The 17,634-nt window shown below is 44.8% G+C and overlaps 1 protein-coding gene across 2 annotated transcripts; it reads left to right on the top strand.

Moving 5' to 3' along the window:
• The first annotated feature begins 504 nt into the window (after positions 1-504).
• Positions 505-15,104, top strand: VLDLR (very low density lipoprotein receptor). Of its 2 annotated transcripts, XM_056514903.1 has the most exons (19): positions 518-819; positions 4,739-4,858; positions 5,798-5,920; positions 6,779-6,901; positions 8,208-8,579; positions 8,686-8,808; positions 8,893-9,015; positions 9,465-9,584; positions 9,662-9,787; positions 10,167-10,338; positions 10,669-10,893; positions 11,062-11,180; positions 11,552-11,691; positions 11,811-11,952; positions 12,264-12,410; positions 13,300-13,389; positions 13,784-13,861; positions 13,972-14,141; positions 14,456-15,104. In XM_056514903.1, the coding sequence occupies exons 1-19, from the start codon at positions 606-608 to the stop codon at positions 14,489-14,491; spliced, it is 2,763 nt and encodes a 920-aa protein (XP_056370878.1). In that variant the 5' UTR covers positions 518-605; the 3' UTR covers positions 14,492-15,104. The 2 variants fall into 2 exon arrangements, with proteins under 2 accessions (XP_056370879.1, XP_056370878.1); XM_056514904.1 differs by lacking the exon at positions 13,300-13,389 and having other exon boundaries at positions 505-819.
• Positions 15,105-17,634: the final 2,530 nt, after the last annotated feature.

Genomic DNA, 17,634 nt, shown 5'->3' with positions numbered 1-17,634 from the left:
TCCTCGTTTTAAAATCAGGCTCCGCTACAGAGGGAGGGAAAACCGCACAAACAAGCGAGCATGTGCGCACGGGCTGTGGGCACTGCGTGGCAGCACCGCTTCTTCGGCGGCAGCCGGAGCGCGGCGCGGGTTTCGGCACGCCCGGACCGGGGAGCCGCACCCCGCTCCCGCGGCCGGCGGCAGCGGCGCTGGGGACACGCAGGGGAAACAAAGCCAAAGCCGCCGCCGCGCCTCCCGACCCGCTCCCGCCGGGATTGCCGCGCTCCGCCGCCCCGGTGCGGGGTCTGGCAGCAGGGTCGCGCCGTGCCCGTCCCCGCCCTGCGGAAGGAGGGCCGGGCGGGGGGGCTCTGCCCGCAGCACAGCACAGCACCGCACCGCTCCGCGCCGCCGCAGCGCCACTCACCGCGCCGCCCGAGCCCCGCCGAGCCGCGCCGAGCGGTGTGCGGGCGCGTCGCGGCGGCCGCAGGTGCCGCGGAGGAGGTAGCGGGGGCGGGCGGTGCTGGCGAGCCAACCGGGGCCCGGCGCAGCGCCGTGAGTCACCAGCGGGCACGCCGGGCGGCCGGGCGCTGCTATAAGAGCGCCGCGGGGACGGCCTCCCCCCGTGCATGTCTCCGGCTGCCGCCTCTGCTCCTCGGCTCTCTGCCCGCAGCGCTTGCCTGCCCGTGCACCCTGTCCCCGGCGCGGCGATGCGGCTGGACCGGCAGCACGGAGACCCGAGCGCCCTGGCCGACAGCCGCGGCGTGGGGCGGCGGGCGCTCCCGCGCTGCTGGGCGCTGCTGCTGCTGCTCGCCCTCGGCTGCCTGCGCGCCGCCGCCGACGGTGAGTACGGGGCTGGGGGAGCGGGCTGGGGCGCGCACCGCCGGGGCAGCTCCCGCCGCTGCCCCCCGCGGCGATTTCGTCCCCCACCGCCGGTTCCTTTCGCCTCGCCCTCCTTATTTTCTCCCGCTCTTTCGGGCTGCCCGCCCGCCGCCCCGGGGGGAGCGGGGGGCGCTGCCGCCGCGCCGGCCCCGCCGCCCCCGAGCCGGGCGAGGCGCCGCCTTCCCCCCGGGGCCCCGGGCGGCGGGAGCCGTGAGGGGGGACCGAGCCCCGGGAGCCACGCGCTGCTGCGGGACGGGCCCTGCTTCCTGATCGCTGCTGAGGGGGGAGCTGAGGGGCTGGGGCTGGCGCCAGAGGGTCGGGGAGCACTGGGGCTCTGCTGTGGAGAGGGAAAGAGGAGCGCACGGGAAGCTCGCGGCGCTAAAGGTGCTGTCAAACTGCGATGCAACTTAGGCTTTGTGTTACCCGGCGGTGTTGGCTCGGCTCTGGTTTAGGGTAACCACCGTGAGGGATCTCCACCTGGTGGCAAGGCTGAGTCCTGCCGGCGCTGGGCGCTCGCCAGTGGCGCTGCTCGTGGCCTGCTCGGGCTGCCTCCCGCCGTAGAAGCTGTTGCCGCTATTGGCAGAGGTCCTGCACACCGAGCCAGCTGGGTGGTCGTTTAAAGATATTTTACTCTTAACTGCAAGTAATAATCATTTGGCTGACTCCTTTCTTCCTTGAGGAGCTGAGCTCCAGCCTTGTCTCCCAGGTGGGAGGTGGGCAGTTTAGGTCTGCATTGTCATATGGTCTTAAATCTCCTGACTGTTCACCTAATGTAGGCCTAAAGTGTCTGGCACTGGCTGTGTTTTCTGTAACAGTGTGCAGTAATTCAGACACTGGAATCGGGTAGCCCTCCCAGCATGTTATTGTATCCAGTCCTCATACAAAGAGAGAGAGGAGAAACGTCTGCCTAGTCACCTCTCCTCTCCCAGCATTGTAGGTTGTTCCCATGCCTGATCTGCAACAGATATGGTTAAAGAACTGTAGAATGAAGGACCAAGCTGGCTGGCACTGAAACTGCTGCTGCATTGTGCTCAGAAATCATGACAAGAGATACGCAGTGGAGGGTAATTAGTAGGCTAGCTAACCACGTTATTCTGATTGTTCTTTCAATTGAGTCAGTGGTCCCATTAGCTCTCTTCTACTAGTAGTTCCAATTGCTGGGGTCTGGGAAAAGCCAAAGCTAGTTCCTATATGAGCTTTCGAAAGGTTTCCCAATCACGGTTGGAAGCTTTTCTGGGACTTGGTGTCAGATGACAGTACACAAGTGTCACATGTTTGAAGCTGCCCAGACAAGTAATCTGGCAACTTGCTTAAGGGGCTGAGACTAACAGTGATAGCAGAGATATGGAGAAAGGTAATTTAACTTGGGTAGTCAGTGTAACTGTGCACCTTCACCCTACACCCATTGCTACTTATGAGCCAACTTCTATGAAGAATTTACCTGGGGAACAGTAAAAAACGGGGTCTGACTGGTTCTTGACATTTTTCAGCCTAAGCTATATTCTAAGGAAAATACAATATGTGAAGGTGCTTCTGTTGTATGAAGAGCACATAAAGAGACACTTTAAATTAGTGGCTAATTGGTGCTCATCCAAAAATCTTTAGGTGTCTAGTGACTGAAGCTGCAACTGAGGTATTAGTCCATTGCTTCAAATAGCAATGGATTAGACTGGTAGTATCTAACTAAATGGTTACCTGGCACTGTAGAACGGTGCTTGGTGTAAGACAGGGGATCAGAGTTACTGGCTGTAACTAACCATCTTAACTGGAGCTCATTTCAAGTGGCTGTTAGAATCTGACAGACATCTTCAGGAGCAGTAGCAGATGTTGACCTTCCCCTTTGAGCACCTGTGCGGGTGTTAGGCCTTGTCGATTTTTTTACTAGTTTGTGGGCTAAAAGTAGTTGCTCTGACATTTCACTTGGTATCAGCCGCAGAAGCAATGATACCTTCTTGGAATGGCTTGTTGTTAGGATTGTAGTTGTAAAGTTATAGCTGTTACTCCAAGCTCAGGTATGGTTTCTGTTAGCCTTGTGCATAGCTTCCCTGTAGCATTTGGTCAAAATGGTGTTGTGCTTGTAAGTCACAATGTACTAGGCAGCCTTAGCAAGCCTATTCTGGTTATTCTAGCTTGAAATGGAGTAACTAAGGACCGTGGAGTTATTTTGGGATCTCCTTAGTGGGACCTCTCTGTATGCTATTTTGGGAAAGGTTGGCTATTCTCACTCTGAATGCCTGAATGAGGAAGTCCCAAAACTAGCAGGAATTACATATTTTATAAAACATGAAATATGTCACCAGGGTTTACATCTCTAACCATTTTTTAGACAGCAAGTTATCAGGCTTACAACAAGCTTCTAATTGTGGCAGCTAGTCCCAGTCTTAGGTGACTGGGGTGTGCTTTCTAGCACAAGGTGAGCTAATTGACAGCTCATGACCAGGTAGTAGTAGTAGCTTTACAAAACCATGCTATTAGAAAGCACATGCTGGTGTAATTCTCAACCAGAAAAGGAAATGGAATGGAACAGTATACATGAGAGCTGATGTTCTGATTTTTGGTACTTTCTGAACACAGTTCCCATGAAAAAAAGTTTTTGACTTTGTTCTAGCAAGTAGGTTACTGCTTTACTCCTCCATTAAGGCTACTAAAACATTAGCCGAACTCAGTAAGATTCTGTTTCACGTCTTTGATCATGGATTTACATGAGACATTCAGCAGATAGAAGTGCTCATGTTGTTCTTGCTTTCACTGTCCAGCATTTGTGAGTACCTCATGTGTGATGGCTATAGCCCATATTATGTAAAATAGCTGAGTACCTTCCTTCTGCTTGGAAACTGTCTTGCATTTTGCGTGTCATACAGAGAGGATACAAAATAGCAGATACTTACTAAAATTCGATGCCTTTTGAGCTTTGAAATGCCAGGACAAAGCCAATGATGCAATAAACCAAGAAGGATCAGGAGTCTTGCATTGTGCTGTAGGCCTGTGCAGCCAATACTGATGCACAGTCTTACACACTTGCCTGTGTGCATTAAGTGGAACAGCTCAGGCTTAGATGCTGAGGATGCAGGCTGCTTCTTTTAGTGACAGTTATAACAGGGCTTCCAAGACAAAGCACGTTCCCTTGGAGGATGGGGTCATACAGTTGTAGAGCTGAAGATACTCTGGAAAATGTACTCTAAGGATCTTAGAGAAAGCCGTACCTTACTCAAGCGTACTAACAAATCAAGACTTACAGTTGTGAGACAATGGACTTGATTCCAGAAGAAAGTGATAAATTACTTTGCTCTTTTGGCTTCACACTTCTTTTGGTGTATACCAAGGACTATAGAGACATGGCACCCAAAGGGATGCCACTGTTTGAGGAGTAACATCTACAGCATGAAAACTTGCTCAGCTACAAAGCAGTTACCTAAGCTTCCTTTACAGATGTCTAGGATTCTGCTGTAATGTGTTAGAAGCAGAGCACTGGAATGCTAATCCAGCTTGACATTAATCATATTTAAACCCAGTTTGCTTAAAGTTTGAAGAGTTTTGAGAATGTGATGCTAGGGGCAAGATAGCAGAAGTAATTGTGGGCACACATTTTTGCAGGCTTGATCCTGTCTTGAAGAGGAAAATTGAATAAGAGTAACACTGAGGCTGCTGCTGTTTGGCAGGTGGATGGTTATGGTGCTTAAACTCTGCACTTGTACTGTGAAAGAAAGCTTTTGGCTCTACTTTCATGATTGAATAGGGTGATTGCAAAGATTTGGAGCTCAGATCTGGTTTCATGTTTGTATGATGCTCTTTATTAGGCTGGGTAGCTTCTTGATCAGTGGGGAGAGTGAGAAGATATAGCTTAAGAGTATCAAGGCTTAGGTTCCTTTTTGCATTGAAGGTGCGAGAACAAAATGTGAAGAATCCCAATTTGCATGTGGTAATGGACGCTGTATTCCTCAAATCTGGAAATGTGATGGGGATGAAGACTGTTCAGATGGCAGTGATGAGAGTGCTTGTGGTAAGTAATCAAAATAATACCTCTGTAGTAGTACTTGCTTGTTGGAAGTGGGGACTTAAAAGTGGATAGCTGGAGAGATGCTTATCCTATCCAGCACTTCTGGCAGTTGGAATACAAAGACAAATTCCTTAGAATAACTGCTTTTGATTCCTTGTATCCATCTGAAGCAATTAAATTTTCCTGAGTGTTATCTAACTCTCCTGAAATTGGCAACTGAGACTAAGCTTGTGACCAAATTCTTCCCTTGTGAGAGTGATGACTGACAGGAACAGAATATAAGCCTATTATCAGTTATTTCTTGAATACATAATAGGAAATGTTTGCTATTAGCACTCTGCTGTTGGCTATGCCATGGTTAAAAGCCTTGTTTTATATATGAAAGTGATTCTGCTGTGTCTCCTATAAACATTAAGTCTAGCTTTGGCTGCCAACCCTTGCTTTAAGCAGACATACAAGCCAAGATAGATGACTAGATTTACTTGGAGACCAGGCAAAGCATACTCTATATCCATCACTAGTGTGGTAGAACTGCCAGTCTCCTCAAGCAGACCTAAACTATTACCCTGGGGTTACATAGTACCATGCTTCTGTAATGGCAAATCAAGTGCCTCAGCTATAAACTCAGAATTCAAAACCTAAATATTAATATCAACAGACCTTATTTTAATTCATCTGTTCAAAGCGGCACAAATATAGACTAACCTGATTAGTCTCCTTAGCAATATTGGTCCTTTAGTGCCTGATTAGATGAATATAAATGTTTCTCTATGCATGGAATAACTGTAGGAAGTGCTCAACAGCACTGTTTACTAGATTGGTGAGGAGCACCAGGCACCCAGGAACCAAGGATATCAAATAACTTTATAGGGCAACAAAGCTGATTAGCAATAAATAAGCTAAGCTCTGGTTCCTAAACAACTGTCTTTTTCTCCCTTGCAGTGAAGAAGACATGTGCCGAATCTGATTTTGTGTGCCTCAGTGGTCAATGTGTGCCTAACAGATGGCAGTGTGATGGGGATCCAGACTGTGAGGATGGGTCTGATGAGAGTTCCGAACTGTGCCGTAAGTGAACCTGGCGTGGTGGTGTAGCCAAGCCTGTAGGGAGGTGCATTTTGACTTCTTGCCTTTTTGCTGTCTGGCTCTCCTCCTAAAGCAAGGACGAACTTGTCTTGGGGAGCAGCATCCTAAGTGCTTGACTTTGTCAGGGTCTTGAGGAGACTTTTCACTGCTTAAACAATGCAGAACTGAGTGGGCACTCTTGCACTGTACTGGTAAGAGAAGCAAGTACCGAGTTTTATTCACAGTCAGAAGCAGCAAGTAGAATGTGGCAGGCCTGGCTGTCACTGTGGCTTGTCTACCAAGTGGTTGCTGTTCTCCAAGGCAACTACTTTGCAAGTGCAGTCCCAATACTACCAGAGCTAATGTAGGGACTGGGTATATGACTGTGTCTTGGGTGTGGGAAGCAGTAGTGCAGAGGCTTGACTGTCAGGTCTCAGGATTAGCAACTCTGGTCTGAAGTATCATAAATCATCAAGGAGTATAGGTCCAGGAACTGTAATTTTCGTGTATGAATAGGATCCACAATGGGGAATACTTCAGCCCCAAGTCCTAGTGCACTTTGGCATTATTCCTCCCTACTACTACTTGTTGTAGCTCAAGCTGCTGCAGTGTAATTGGTGTGCAATCACAATGCTATCACTGCAAAGGTACCCTTAAAATACTAATTTCTTAGGAACTGGAAACATCTTTTTCAGCTTAACCCTACAAAATAGTATAGCCTTTTTCATCAATTTACACAGATGTTGGCACCTAATAACTGCAACTTTGTCCAGACCTGAAGCCTTTCAGTCTCAGTTTTCAGCACAAATGTGAAACCCAAGATCAGTAGCTCTAGGTTGAACTTAAACTTTCTTTCAATAGATACGAGAACATGCCGGGTAAATGAAATCAGCTGTGGTCCTCAGTCAACTCAGTGTATCCCAGTGTCCTGGAAGTGTGACGGTGAAAAAGACTGTGACAGTGAAGAAGATGAACAGAATTGTGGTAAGGAGAAAAATGGTGGCTGCATAATTCTGTTTGAGGTTAACTTGTCTGGAAAGGAGCTATCTGGGCAGTACACCTGGGAAGATAAATTTTTGATAGTATCAATATCTTTCCTACATTCCTTTTATTTTGGAGCCACTTAAACTAAACTTCTTCTAACACTCCTATAGCCTACTAAGTTAAGAGCTACAGTAGTGTCCGCTTTTTAATGTATCTTTCTTCCCTGCTAATTTCGGCAGTGACAATTGGTAGGCTTAGTCACCTGGCAAGCCACCTGTCAGAACTTGTTCTCTGGAGAGTTTCTGAAATTGCTGCTTTCATTAACAAATTAATTGTCTCCTAAAGTGTAGTAGCAACTTTTAGCTGAGGGCATAGCTGATCTACTTTACAGCCAGTCCTGAAATATCTGGGAAGCTGGATGTCTGGTGTTTGGGTAGCAAGGTGGGGGCAGAACTTCAGGCTGGTACACAAGTAGAGCTGCCACTGCAGCATTAGAATGCAGGATTCCTGGATTATTCAAAAGAATTTGCATACGTATGAGTTTTCTGATGTGTTCTGGGACATATTTGCTGTAACCAAAGCCACAGGGCTGGCTTCTATCAGATCCACCTTACCCGGATGACCTAATGAGACACAGATCTCCAGACTTTTGCTGTGTGTCATTGGAGTTGCCATCTTACTCAGCAAATTAATGCCTTAATCTACAAGTAAATCTACAGACAGTGTTTTTAATAAAGCTGATAAAACTATGAGCTGTTAGTTACATTGCTTTTAAACCAGTCTAATTTGTACTGACATAAATTGCATGGGTTTGCTTAACCACGGGATCAACTCGGGCAAGATCTTGGTGTATTATCCCCACTGGTCCAGGCAAATGGGACACTGCTGTCCTGGGGACCATCACAAAACACTTTAATTTCAAACTACAGTACATGCTGACCATGAGACTACCTTAATCTTAGTCTGTACTCTTGAGTTAGCAATTCTCTTACCTTATGCCTTTGGTTCACCTTTGGTTGGACCCTGTTTTCTGAAGTGCAGTCTGAAATGCAGGACAGACCAGCTATTTCAGAAAGTTATTTTCACTCAGTAGTTCAAATCTGATGCCTATCACTTAAAATGGCCAGTGGCAAGGAGGATGATCTGTGGAGTCCAGGTGTCCTGTAGGTGGTCATTTAGGCTTTCCTATTGTCCTGCACAGGATGCTGATCTTCTGTCAGCTAGCAGCTGCCAAACAAAATACCTTGACACAAAAGTCAGCCTGCTTGTGATAATGTACTATTCTCTCTTACTCCCATTACCCTAGGCAATGTGACTTGTAGTCCAGCAGACTTCACATGCAGCAGTGGGCAATGCATTTCCAAGAGCTTTGTCTGCAATGGTCAAGATGACTGCAGTGACGGTAGTGATGAGCTGGAGTGTGCACCTCCTACGTGTGGAGTTCATGAGTTCCAGTGCAAGAGCTCGACTTGCATCCCCCTCAGCTGGGTGTGTGATGATGATGCTGACTGCTCTGACCACTCAGATGAGTCTCTAGAGCAATGTGGCCGCCAGCCTGCACCTTCTGTGAAGTGCTCTGCCAGTGAGGTGCAGTGTGGCTCAGGTGAATGTATCCACAAAAAGTGGCGCTGTGATGGAGATCCTGACTGTAAGGATGGAAGTGATGAAATCAACTGCCGTAAGTTCACTTGGTTCTTTTCTAGGAGATACTGCTTGACTCCTCTCTTATTTCCTCTGCTTCAATAAACCTCAGGAGTAAAAGTCTGTAATGGCTGTGTCCTCAGCTTCTCGGACCTGCAGACCAGACCAGTTCAGATGTGAAGATGGGAACTGCATCCATGGGAGTAGGCAGTGCAATGGTGTGAGAGACTGTCTGGATGGCACAGATGAAGCAAATTGTAACAATGGTAAGCGTGGAACTGAGCAAGAATAAAGTCTTTTGCAGAATCTGTTGAAGCTGGTAGTCACCCTCACAATCTTCATTATGTCAGTTATTCAGTGCTCTGGGCCTGGCAAATTCAAATGCAGAAGTGGAGAATGCATAGATATCAATAAAGTATGTAACCAGCAGAGAGACTGCAAGGACTGGAGTGATGAGCCCCTCAAGGAATGTAGTAAGTAAATAAACTCTTTGCACAATGTTGACTACTAGATATACTTGGGTATAGGTTCTGAGTTGTCAGATGTCAGCTGGAATGCCCATTGGTGCTTTTTGGTGGCAAACTGAGGCCAGCCTAGTTAATAGGCTAGTTTTATCCTAGCCATACTGGCTGATAGGATGATTTCTCTGTAGACAGGAAGGCACTTGAATGCATTAGAAACACTGAAATTTCAGGAGCCTCAATTTTATTGCTGCCTGCTTGTAACACAGAGAAGGTGCTGGTAGATGAGTGAATGTGAATTTGTGGGGATTCTCTTGCATGTGATTGATGTGCCAGAACAATTTCTCAGATGTGGCAGGCATTGTTAGAACATGGGTGTGTACCTGGGGAAGTGCTCCATGGCTAAGTCTATAAGACTAAACATGCATGCCTTCTCAGAAGTGGCCAATTCTGTCTTCTAGACATCAATGAATGTCTGGTGAACAATGGTGGATGCTCTCATATCTGCAGAGATCTCATTATTGGCTATGAATGTGACTGTCCAGCTGGGTTTGAGCTTCTGGACAGGAGAACCTGTGGAGGCAAGTATCTAGTAGTTTAATATGGACTCTACCGGTGATACTGGAGGTGAGCATAAATTAAACTTTTGTTTTTACAGATATTGATGAATGTCAGAACCCCGGTATCTGTAGTCAGATCTGTATCAACCTGAAAGGGGGCTACAAATGTGAATGTAGCCGTGGCTATCAGATGGATCTTGCTACTGGGGTGTGCAAGGCAGTTGGTGAGTATTGATGTAAGACTTTTTCATATCCCCACTTTAAAATGAGTCAGCAAGTGATGCACTGTTTATATTACTGTGGTTTTTACACTAGCTGTTGTTACTGATCAGTACTAACGCTTTGAATGATGCCATGATACAGTTCTTAAAGCTGCCTGACATAAACTGCTTGTGTCTGTGTCCTGGGCAGGAGGATCCTCCCCATCAAGTTGTGGAGGGAGAAAAGGATGAGGTATGGTACAGCCAAGACCTCTGTCAGCATCTGCTACCAAGTGTAGAATGGAAAAATATTAAATATGATGACTCCTAACACTTTTTGTAAAAGACAAGCATGTGACTGAGTATCTAGAAGTATAGATAACACTTTGAACTCTTTTCACAGGGAAAGAACCAAGTCTAATTTTCACCAACCGTCGGGACATCAGGAAGATTGGCCTTGAGAGAAAAGAATACATTCAGCTTGTAGAGCAGCTAAGAAACTCTATAGCTCTAGATGCTGATATTGCTGAACAAAAGCTTTACTGGGCAGACTTCAGCCAAAAAGCAATCTTCAGGTAAATAGGCTTAGCTTCTGAACCTAGTGTACTTCCCTAAACCATCCCATGTGCTACCCAAGCTATTTCTCTAGCCTCTGGTAGTGAAAACTAGATTCCTGGTGTCCTAAAGAGGAAGTACAGCTGCTGCAAATTCCTACAGCTAGCAGTGTGTATGTGTATTGCCTATTGCACTTCCTAGTGACTGCTGCTACATTTGTACAAAAGGCGCTTTGTGGAAAGTCCCGCATGCGTCTTCTACCTGAAATCTTGTGCAGTTTTTGCTGAGGTGTGCCAATGGATAGTATCTGTGGAAGAAGTGGTTGAAAGCAAGTAATTCTTGTCTTCCAGTGCCTCTGTTGATACCCGTGATAAAGTTGGAACACACATCAGAATCCTGAACAATGTACACAGCCCTGCAGGAATTGCTGTTGACTGGGTTTATAAGAACATCTACTGGTCTGACTCAACTGCAAAGACCATTTCAGTGGCTAGCCTGGATGGCACAAAAAGAAAGGTTTTGTTTCTCTCTGAGCTGAGAGAGCCAGCTTCTATTGCTGTAGATCCCATCTCTGGGTGAGTATTTGTCCAGGTTCTTTTGGAAGAGCAGACCTACCAACCACATGTTGTGATAACTGACTTAGGTAGCCTTAGTTATTGGTCATAATAAAAAATTGATCTATTATAAAGAGTAATACTACACAGTACTATAGTACATCATACAACATAAATTCTGCTTCACAGCTTTATGTACTGGTCAGACTGGGGTGAGCCAGCAAAAATTGAGAAAGCAGGAATGAATGGATTTGACAGACAGCAGCTTGTGACAACAGAAATCCAATGGCCTAATGGAATTGCTCTAGGTATGTTGAACTTGTCTCTGTGCCAGAGGTATTCTGGAGCTTTAGCAATTTTTTGCTACAGAAGCCAAGGTTATTCTTCAGAAATCTATTTTCAGCTTCTGAGAAAGGGAAGCTTCTGTATGCCTGAAGACACTGCAACAGGCAACAGCACTTCTCAGATACTGAAATAGTAACTTTTCCTGAACTGCTCTGTATTATAGTTGAGGCACAGGCCGCATAGGCATCACTGCAGCAGCCCTCTGTGTCCTGGTAAGAAACTAGGGCATCACCACCACCATTCTCAAACCTGTGCGCATTTCAATTCTTGCAGCAAGCTTTGGAGGTTTCCTCCATGTGAACACTAAATATATGTGGTGATTTCCCCCTCCTAGATCTTGTAAAAAGCCGTCTGTACTGGCTTGATTCTAAACTACACATGCTGTCAAGTGTGGACTTGAATGGCCAGGATCGTAGGATTGTGCTGAAGTCGCATATGTTCCTTCCTCATCCTCTTGCTCTAACCATTTTTGAGGTAAGAATGACTTCCTATAGTCATTGTCAGAGATCCTCTTCTTGCTGGTATGTGGCAGGAATGATGGGGCTGTGATAGCATCATGGAGGTGATGGGGATGCAATGGCATTGTCTTCTAGGACCGTGTGTACTGGATTGACGGAGAGAATGAGGCAGTCTATGGTGCCAACAAATTTACTGGATCCGACTTGGTTACCCTGGTGAACAACCTCAATGATGCACAGGACATCATTGTGTATCATGAACTTGTTCAGCCTTCAGGTAATTTCAGTACAGGTTATAGTTAAGTCAGTGTATACTTGTAAGAAGCCTGCCCTGCCTGGATGGTGGCAAATGGTATCCCTTCTCTGTACAGCTGTCCATTTCTACTTTTGCTTGGAGCTTCTAACATAGGCAGCCCCATGGGGGTTGAGAGGTCTAGTTGCAATTGTTCTCTTGAGCAGAGCAGATATAAATCTATAACCAGCTGAGACAAGTGATTATTCTAAAACAATTACTGAGCAAATACTTCTACTACACATCTGGAGCATGAAGGCTTGCACTTGTTCACTCCTTAATTGCTGTACCAACAGGTAGGAACTGGTGTGAAGAGAACATGGCAAATGGAGGCTGTAGCTACCTGTGCCTTCCTGCTCCTCAGATTAATGAACATTCTCCAAAGTACACCTGTGCATGTTCTGCTGGGTACTTCTTGCAGGAGGATGGTCTGAGATGTACAGGTACTGTAACACAACTTTGATCTTTCCCAGGATGAATGGGGAGGGAATAAGAGAGCATTGAACCTGTTTGTGGGAAGGAAATAGAGTGGTATAGGCTGACAGCTTTGCTAAAATTAATCTGGTACAATTAATCTTGGAAGGGAGGGTCTTATGCATTAATACGACCCTCAGAGTCTGCAGCTGCTGTTCAAAGTCCGTGCTTTGCTTCTTTGTCATCATCATTTGCAACAAGACCTTGTTCTTCCATGGCTTTCTGCAGACAGCAAGCACAAGGATGAAACATACTCAGCCTCTTGTAAAATGGGTATAAACTGACATGGCTGTAATATAAATACACAGTGTTTAAAAGGTGATGAGCTAATGTTGCTGTCTGACGGAGTTTGTTGGTCCAGATGAACATTCTGCTGTACTACTGTTGTCAGCACTGACTATGCAGCAAGGTTGCTTTATCCAGTGAAGTGGAACTGGAAACTCCAAGGTGCCACTGACTATTGCGTATTGATTCTGACTGCCACGGAGTGCTAAGTGCAAAGATGCTGGCCTCCCTTGGCTGCTCTAAAAGATTGTTATAGGTATCAAAGGCTGTACCTAACAAGTAAAATAGTAAAAAGAAAACCTTATGTGAGGGGTGGAATGGCTTACAACTGTTGTGACTTCAAATGCCTGTAGTTCTTTCCTGATTAACCATCTGGCCTTGTTCTTTTCATCAAGAACTCTCTGCTGAGGGTGTGCTAGTGAAATAGTTAATGTCAGTGTACCCAGTGAAGCTAATAAGCTGCATGATCATTTTTGCCATCTGCTGAACCTTCACTACCATGGCTCTCATAGCAAAGCCGTTGCAGAACTTCAGGATTAACTGATCTATAATTAGTTCTTGATCTATAATTAGTTTCAGGTACTGGAACAACTGTGGCTTACACTGAGGCTAAAGATACCAGCACAACAGAAAAATCTCCAACTGTTGGACTAGTTCCTGGAGGTACTGGTCCCAATAACTCACACTGCTAAACCTTAGAGAAATTAAATGCAAACTGACCAACTAGCCTACTTGGGAAGTTTTCTCCTTTGCATGCAAATAGGGAACACAGGCCAGATCATTTGTGTAGTTTAACAGCTGGAGCATGTGTTAAACAGATTTAGTTCTCATAGGACAGTGTGGAACCTGTAGGTTCCATGAAATCCCAGGAGTGCTCAGAGAAAGTGAGCAATAAAGAAACCTTCCAACTAATACAGGATGAAGCATGTTAGGCTGTCCTAGCAGTGTGCTACTGAGAAGTTAATCAAATAGGAGCTTCTGGGTTTGGGAAATGCTTGCACATGACAATCTGCTGGCCTGCCAGTATGCAAGCTCACTGCATCAAATTCTCATGCAGGATTCAACACTAGTGGTGCAACCTCTGAAGTAACTGCAGCTGGAAGAACATCAGCAGCTTGGATCATTCTTCCTGCAGGTGAGTACAGCATTTACTAGCCTTTTGGACCCCATGTGGGGTACAAAGCCACTCTTAGGAGCTTGACCTGACTGTACTCCATGTTTGCAATCTCTTTTATCTCCCTGCAGTATTGCTGATGATGGCTGCAGCAGCTGGCTACTTCATGTGGCGTAACTGGCAGCACAAGAACATGAAAAGCATGAATTTTGATAATCCAGTCTACCTAAAGACTACAGAAGAGGACCTCACAATTGATATTGGAAGACATAGTGGTTCAGTAGGACACACCTACCCTGCAGTAAGTAAACCTATTAACCTATTATATTTGAGACTCTAGTTGGAGTAGAAAGACTGCCAAATGATGCCTGAGTTGGATTTAGGAAAGGTCTCTGCTTTTGAAAGCTGCTGTTTGCAGACAAACTACTTGGGCTGAATCAACTGAGAACTTTACCCTATAATCAAGGTTCAAGTTGTGCTAGGCAACTAGTGTCTATACCTGGGATGGAGTAATCTATGCTGAATGTGGTCACTAGCCTGCAGAATTAGCAATGATTTGTGTTGCTCTGTCCTATTACTGCAACTGTAGCTAACTTTGTACTTACTCTTTCACAGATATCTGTAGTCAGCACAGATGATGATATGGCGTGAGCACTGGATCAGCAATCACTTCCAGTTTACTTGTGTCTTACTCTCTTTGGGGATAGTAACCAGGTTTGTGGCTGAAGGACTTCCTCCGTTCTTGGAAGAAAGAAGATACTTTCTGTATTTATGGAACACTTGTGTAAATAGTTATTTTCTACAGTTTAACAACTCTGTAAATACCTGTCCACAACAATTCAGCTGTTTGTGGTTACAATTTTATCAGTAACCCTTGGGTTGGTTAGTCAGTAACATCACTGACCAAATACAAAGCACTTTCCATAGAAAGCCATATTCCAGCCACAACTTGTGTAACACCTGTACATATGTCTATAGGCCACTTGTAAATAATTATTGGAAAATCACTACCAAGCACTTTGAAATACTTCAGATGTAAATTATTGTACACTCTCTTTTTCAATGATTGGGGCAATGGCAATAGGAAAAAACGGGTTACTATGATTGCCAAAAATTTGTAAACATAAGTAATTTTATATGTATGATTGTTTCAATCTTGTCTGTTACCTCTTAGAGGTCTACAAGAATGAATGATCTCTGAGAAACCACTGTAAAACTCAAATGCAGCCGAGGGGATAAAAATAAAATGAGTCAAGCAGTTGAAGTATTGTTCTCAGTTATTATGTTAGCACCAAAGTAAAATTATATATCTCCTAAGTTGAAAGCTTTAGTAGGCTACACTACCACTGCCAGCCAGATCATGAGGTATTTCTCCAGTTACTTCAGCAGCATTCTAGGCAGCTGAGACATTTGCCAGGTGACATGTTTGTTATTGAGACTAATAGTCTGCACAGAGTAACAGACAGAGTGGCTCTCCTATCACAGAATACCAGCTGATCTCCTAAGTTGGGGCTGACACTGGCTAAAATTACTCAACTACTACTGCAAGGTTTTGAGAGGCAGCATTGGCAGATGTGCGAGGTGGAGACGGGTCAGAGCATGATCTGACAGGTGAGTTTGAGGTCCTTGCAGTGTCAGGCTGTTGGCAGTTACTCCCCATAACTTTTGTAGTAGGAGGTGCTGCTTGACTCTTGCTAATCCTTCCCGCTTCAAGGTAAGAAAAAAAAAATGCTTGTGATGGGAGGGATGCAGTTTCAAGGCTAAGACATAGTTTGGAAGAAGCAATAATCTCCTGATTATGCTTTAGTGATGACATGTTAAATCATTCTAAATCAATCCTGTCTATAAAACAGTAACCATGAAAATACAGTCAGAACTTGGATCAGTTCCTAGGCTTGCTTCCAATGCCTGTTCTCATTGCAGTTACAGCTGGGGTCTGTTCTCTTAATGGTCTTCTTGTATTGTGGACTCCTTTATTAACAGATGAGGACAGCTGCCAACTTGTGCAGGTTTGAAATAAGTTGTTTCTAGCAAGTTCACAGCTCTTTGGGGAATTGAAGCTTCTAACCAGCTGTCTCTGGCAACTCTTGACTGTAGATATTTAAGATCTCTGGAACTCACGTGTACTAAATTGTCTTGCAAAGATTAGGATGTAAGGGGGCCTCTAAAGTTTCTGGCTAGCAATATTGTATCTTCTTTTTCCTAGTATCTGTTGGGATAAAGTGCCTTTCATAGATGCCTAATACATGGCATTCATTAGTTATGGGGTGGAATTCAACTTTTTCAGTTAGACTTCTAACTCTGGATACTTTGAAGTATTTGTGTTCAGATGTGACAAAACAAAACAAAACTCTCAGATGGTTGATTTTAAATTCACATGGCAGCTAATTACAGGCAAAATGCTCTGCCTTCCCAGTCTTTGTATAGAACAGCTCTACTTTTTTGCTGAAGTTCATTGCTCTTACCAGTATCATACCAAATGGTGTAAGGAAATACCAGTAAGACCAATTCATACATTTCTTCCTGAGATGAATATTTATTTGAAGTAGCAACTTAAGTCTATTATGGGAACCTGATGTAATTTTTACAGACACTGTCGACTCTAGGAATTTGTTTTCTGACATTACTCCAGTGTGCTGAACAAAGAATAGTGCCTTGACAAACATTTTTTTTTCCTGTAGTGTAGAGGGGACTTAACACTTTACCAGATAAAACAACAATGGCTTTATTCAGCAGAAGAGAGGAGTGGGGAATATAAGGCAGTAGCCAGAGATGGTGCAAGATGGCCTGTACTTATTTGCAAATGTTGTTTGGTTTTTAGTCTCACTAGGTTTATTCTTTTGTGCCCCTCTTCATTTTTGTGTTATGAAATCATTTTTTACTTCCAGAGCAGGCTTGGAGAGTGGTCAGGGATTCCTTCTGTAAAAAGAGATCCAACTTGCATTGACAAATGCTGTACTCTCTTTGAACAGTTTTTTTCCCCTCTGCCATCTGGAAGTGTTTGACTCTGGTTTACTCCTTGTCATATGACTCCTTTGGCATCTAGTGATGATGGTATAGCTGTTCTGAGCACTCCTACAGCAGCACCCTGTGGCTATGCTGGTTCCACTAAAGGAATTCTTAGCCATCATCCCTGCCTCAGCTCCACTGCTGCAGGCTTGTGGTACCCCAGAGCAATGGGACATTAATAACCTCTTTGGTCAGATTTCACTGTTAAGGTGACTATATTTCTCCTGAAGAATTTTCTGCTTATAAATACAAAAATATGACTATTTGGTTATTGAGGTAATATTCAAGGTATAGTTTTTGCTTCCCAGAAGACTATGTAAGCCCTCCGGTTCTAAACCAAAATCTCTGGTTCTGGTTCTATTTCTGTTCAGTGTCTGCTGGCAAAACTAAATTTGAGTCTGGCTTTTTCTTTCCCTTATAAACATGCAAATTTCTCTTAATACACTCTCTCTGCTCCCCCATTATTTTCTGCTTTCTGTTTGATCTGCCTTTATTTTTATAGCACTGTAAATATTTTACATTATTTCTCAGCAGGAAATTAACATAAAGGGAAGTGATGCTGCTCATGTGAATTTCTTCCCCTTCTGCAGCTTGTTCCTCTACAGCTAGCTACAATATAGCTTTTTCCAACCCTACATTTTTAATGAACATACCTTTTTTCCAATCAGATCTTTCCTGAAACAGCAAAGATGCATTTATCTATTTTTTTGTAAGTGCTGAATCTTGGTAGATATGAGGAAAAAGTACTGAAACAAAGACTTAGACTTGAAGAAATAGTGTGAGAG

The sequence above is a fragment of the Oenanthe melanoleuca genome, chromosome Z, assembly GCF_029582105.1.
Source record: "Oenanthe melanoleuca isolate GR-GAL-2019-014 chromosome Z, OMel1.0, whole genome shotgun sequence".
Taxonomy (NCBI): Eukaryota; Metazoa; Chordata; class Aves; order Passeriformes; family Muscicapidae; genus Oenanthe; species Oenanthe melanoleuca.
The sequence above is the reverse complement of the archived record's forward strand: the minus strand, read 5'-3'. Positions and strand labels throughout refer to the sequence as shown.

Bases quoted from the DNA above. Each gene is read 5' to 3' on its own strand.
- VLDLR (XM_056514903.1), top strand. From the start codon at position 606: ATGTCTCCGGCTGCCGCCTCTGCTCCTCGGCTCTCTGCCCGCAGCGCT. The intron at 8,580-8,685 runs GTAAGTTCACTT...CTGTGTCCTCAG, and splicing joins AAGTGATGAAATCAACTGCC to CTTCTCGGACCTGCAGACCA. The intron at 11,181-11,551 runs GTATGTTGAACT...TCCCCCTCCTAG, and splicing joins GCCTAATGGAATTGCTCTAG to ATCTTGTAAAAAGCCGTCTG.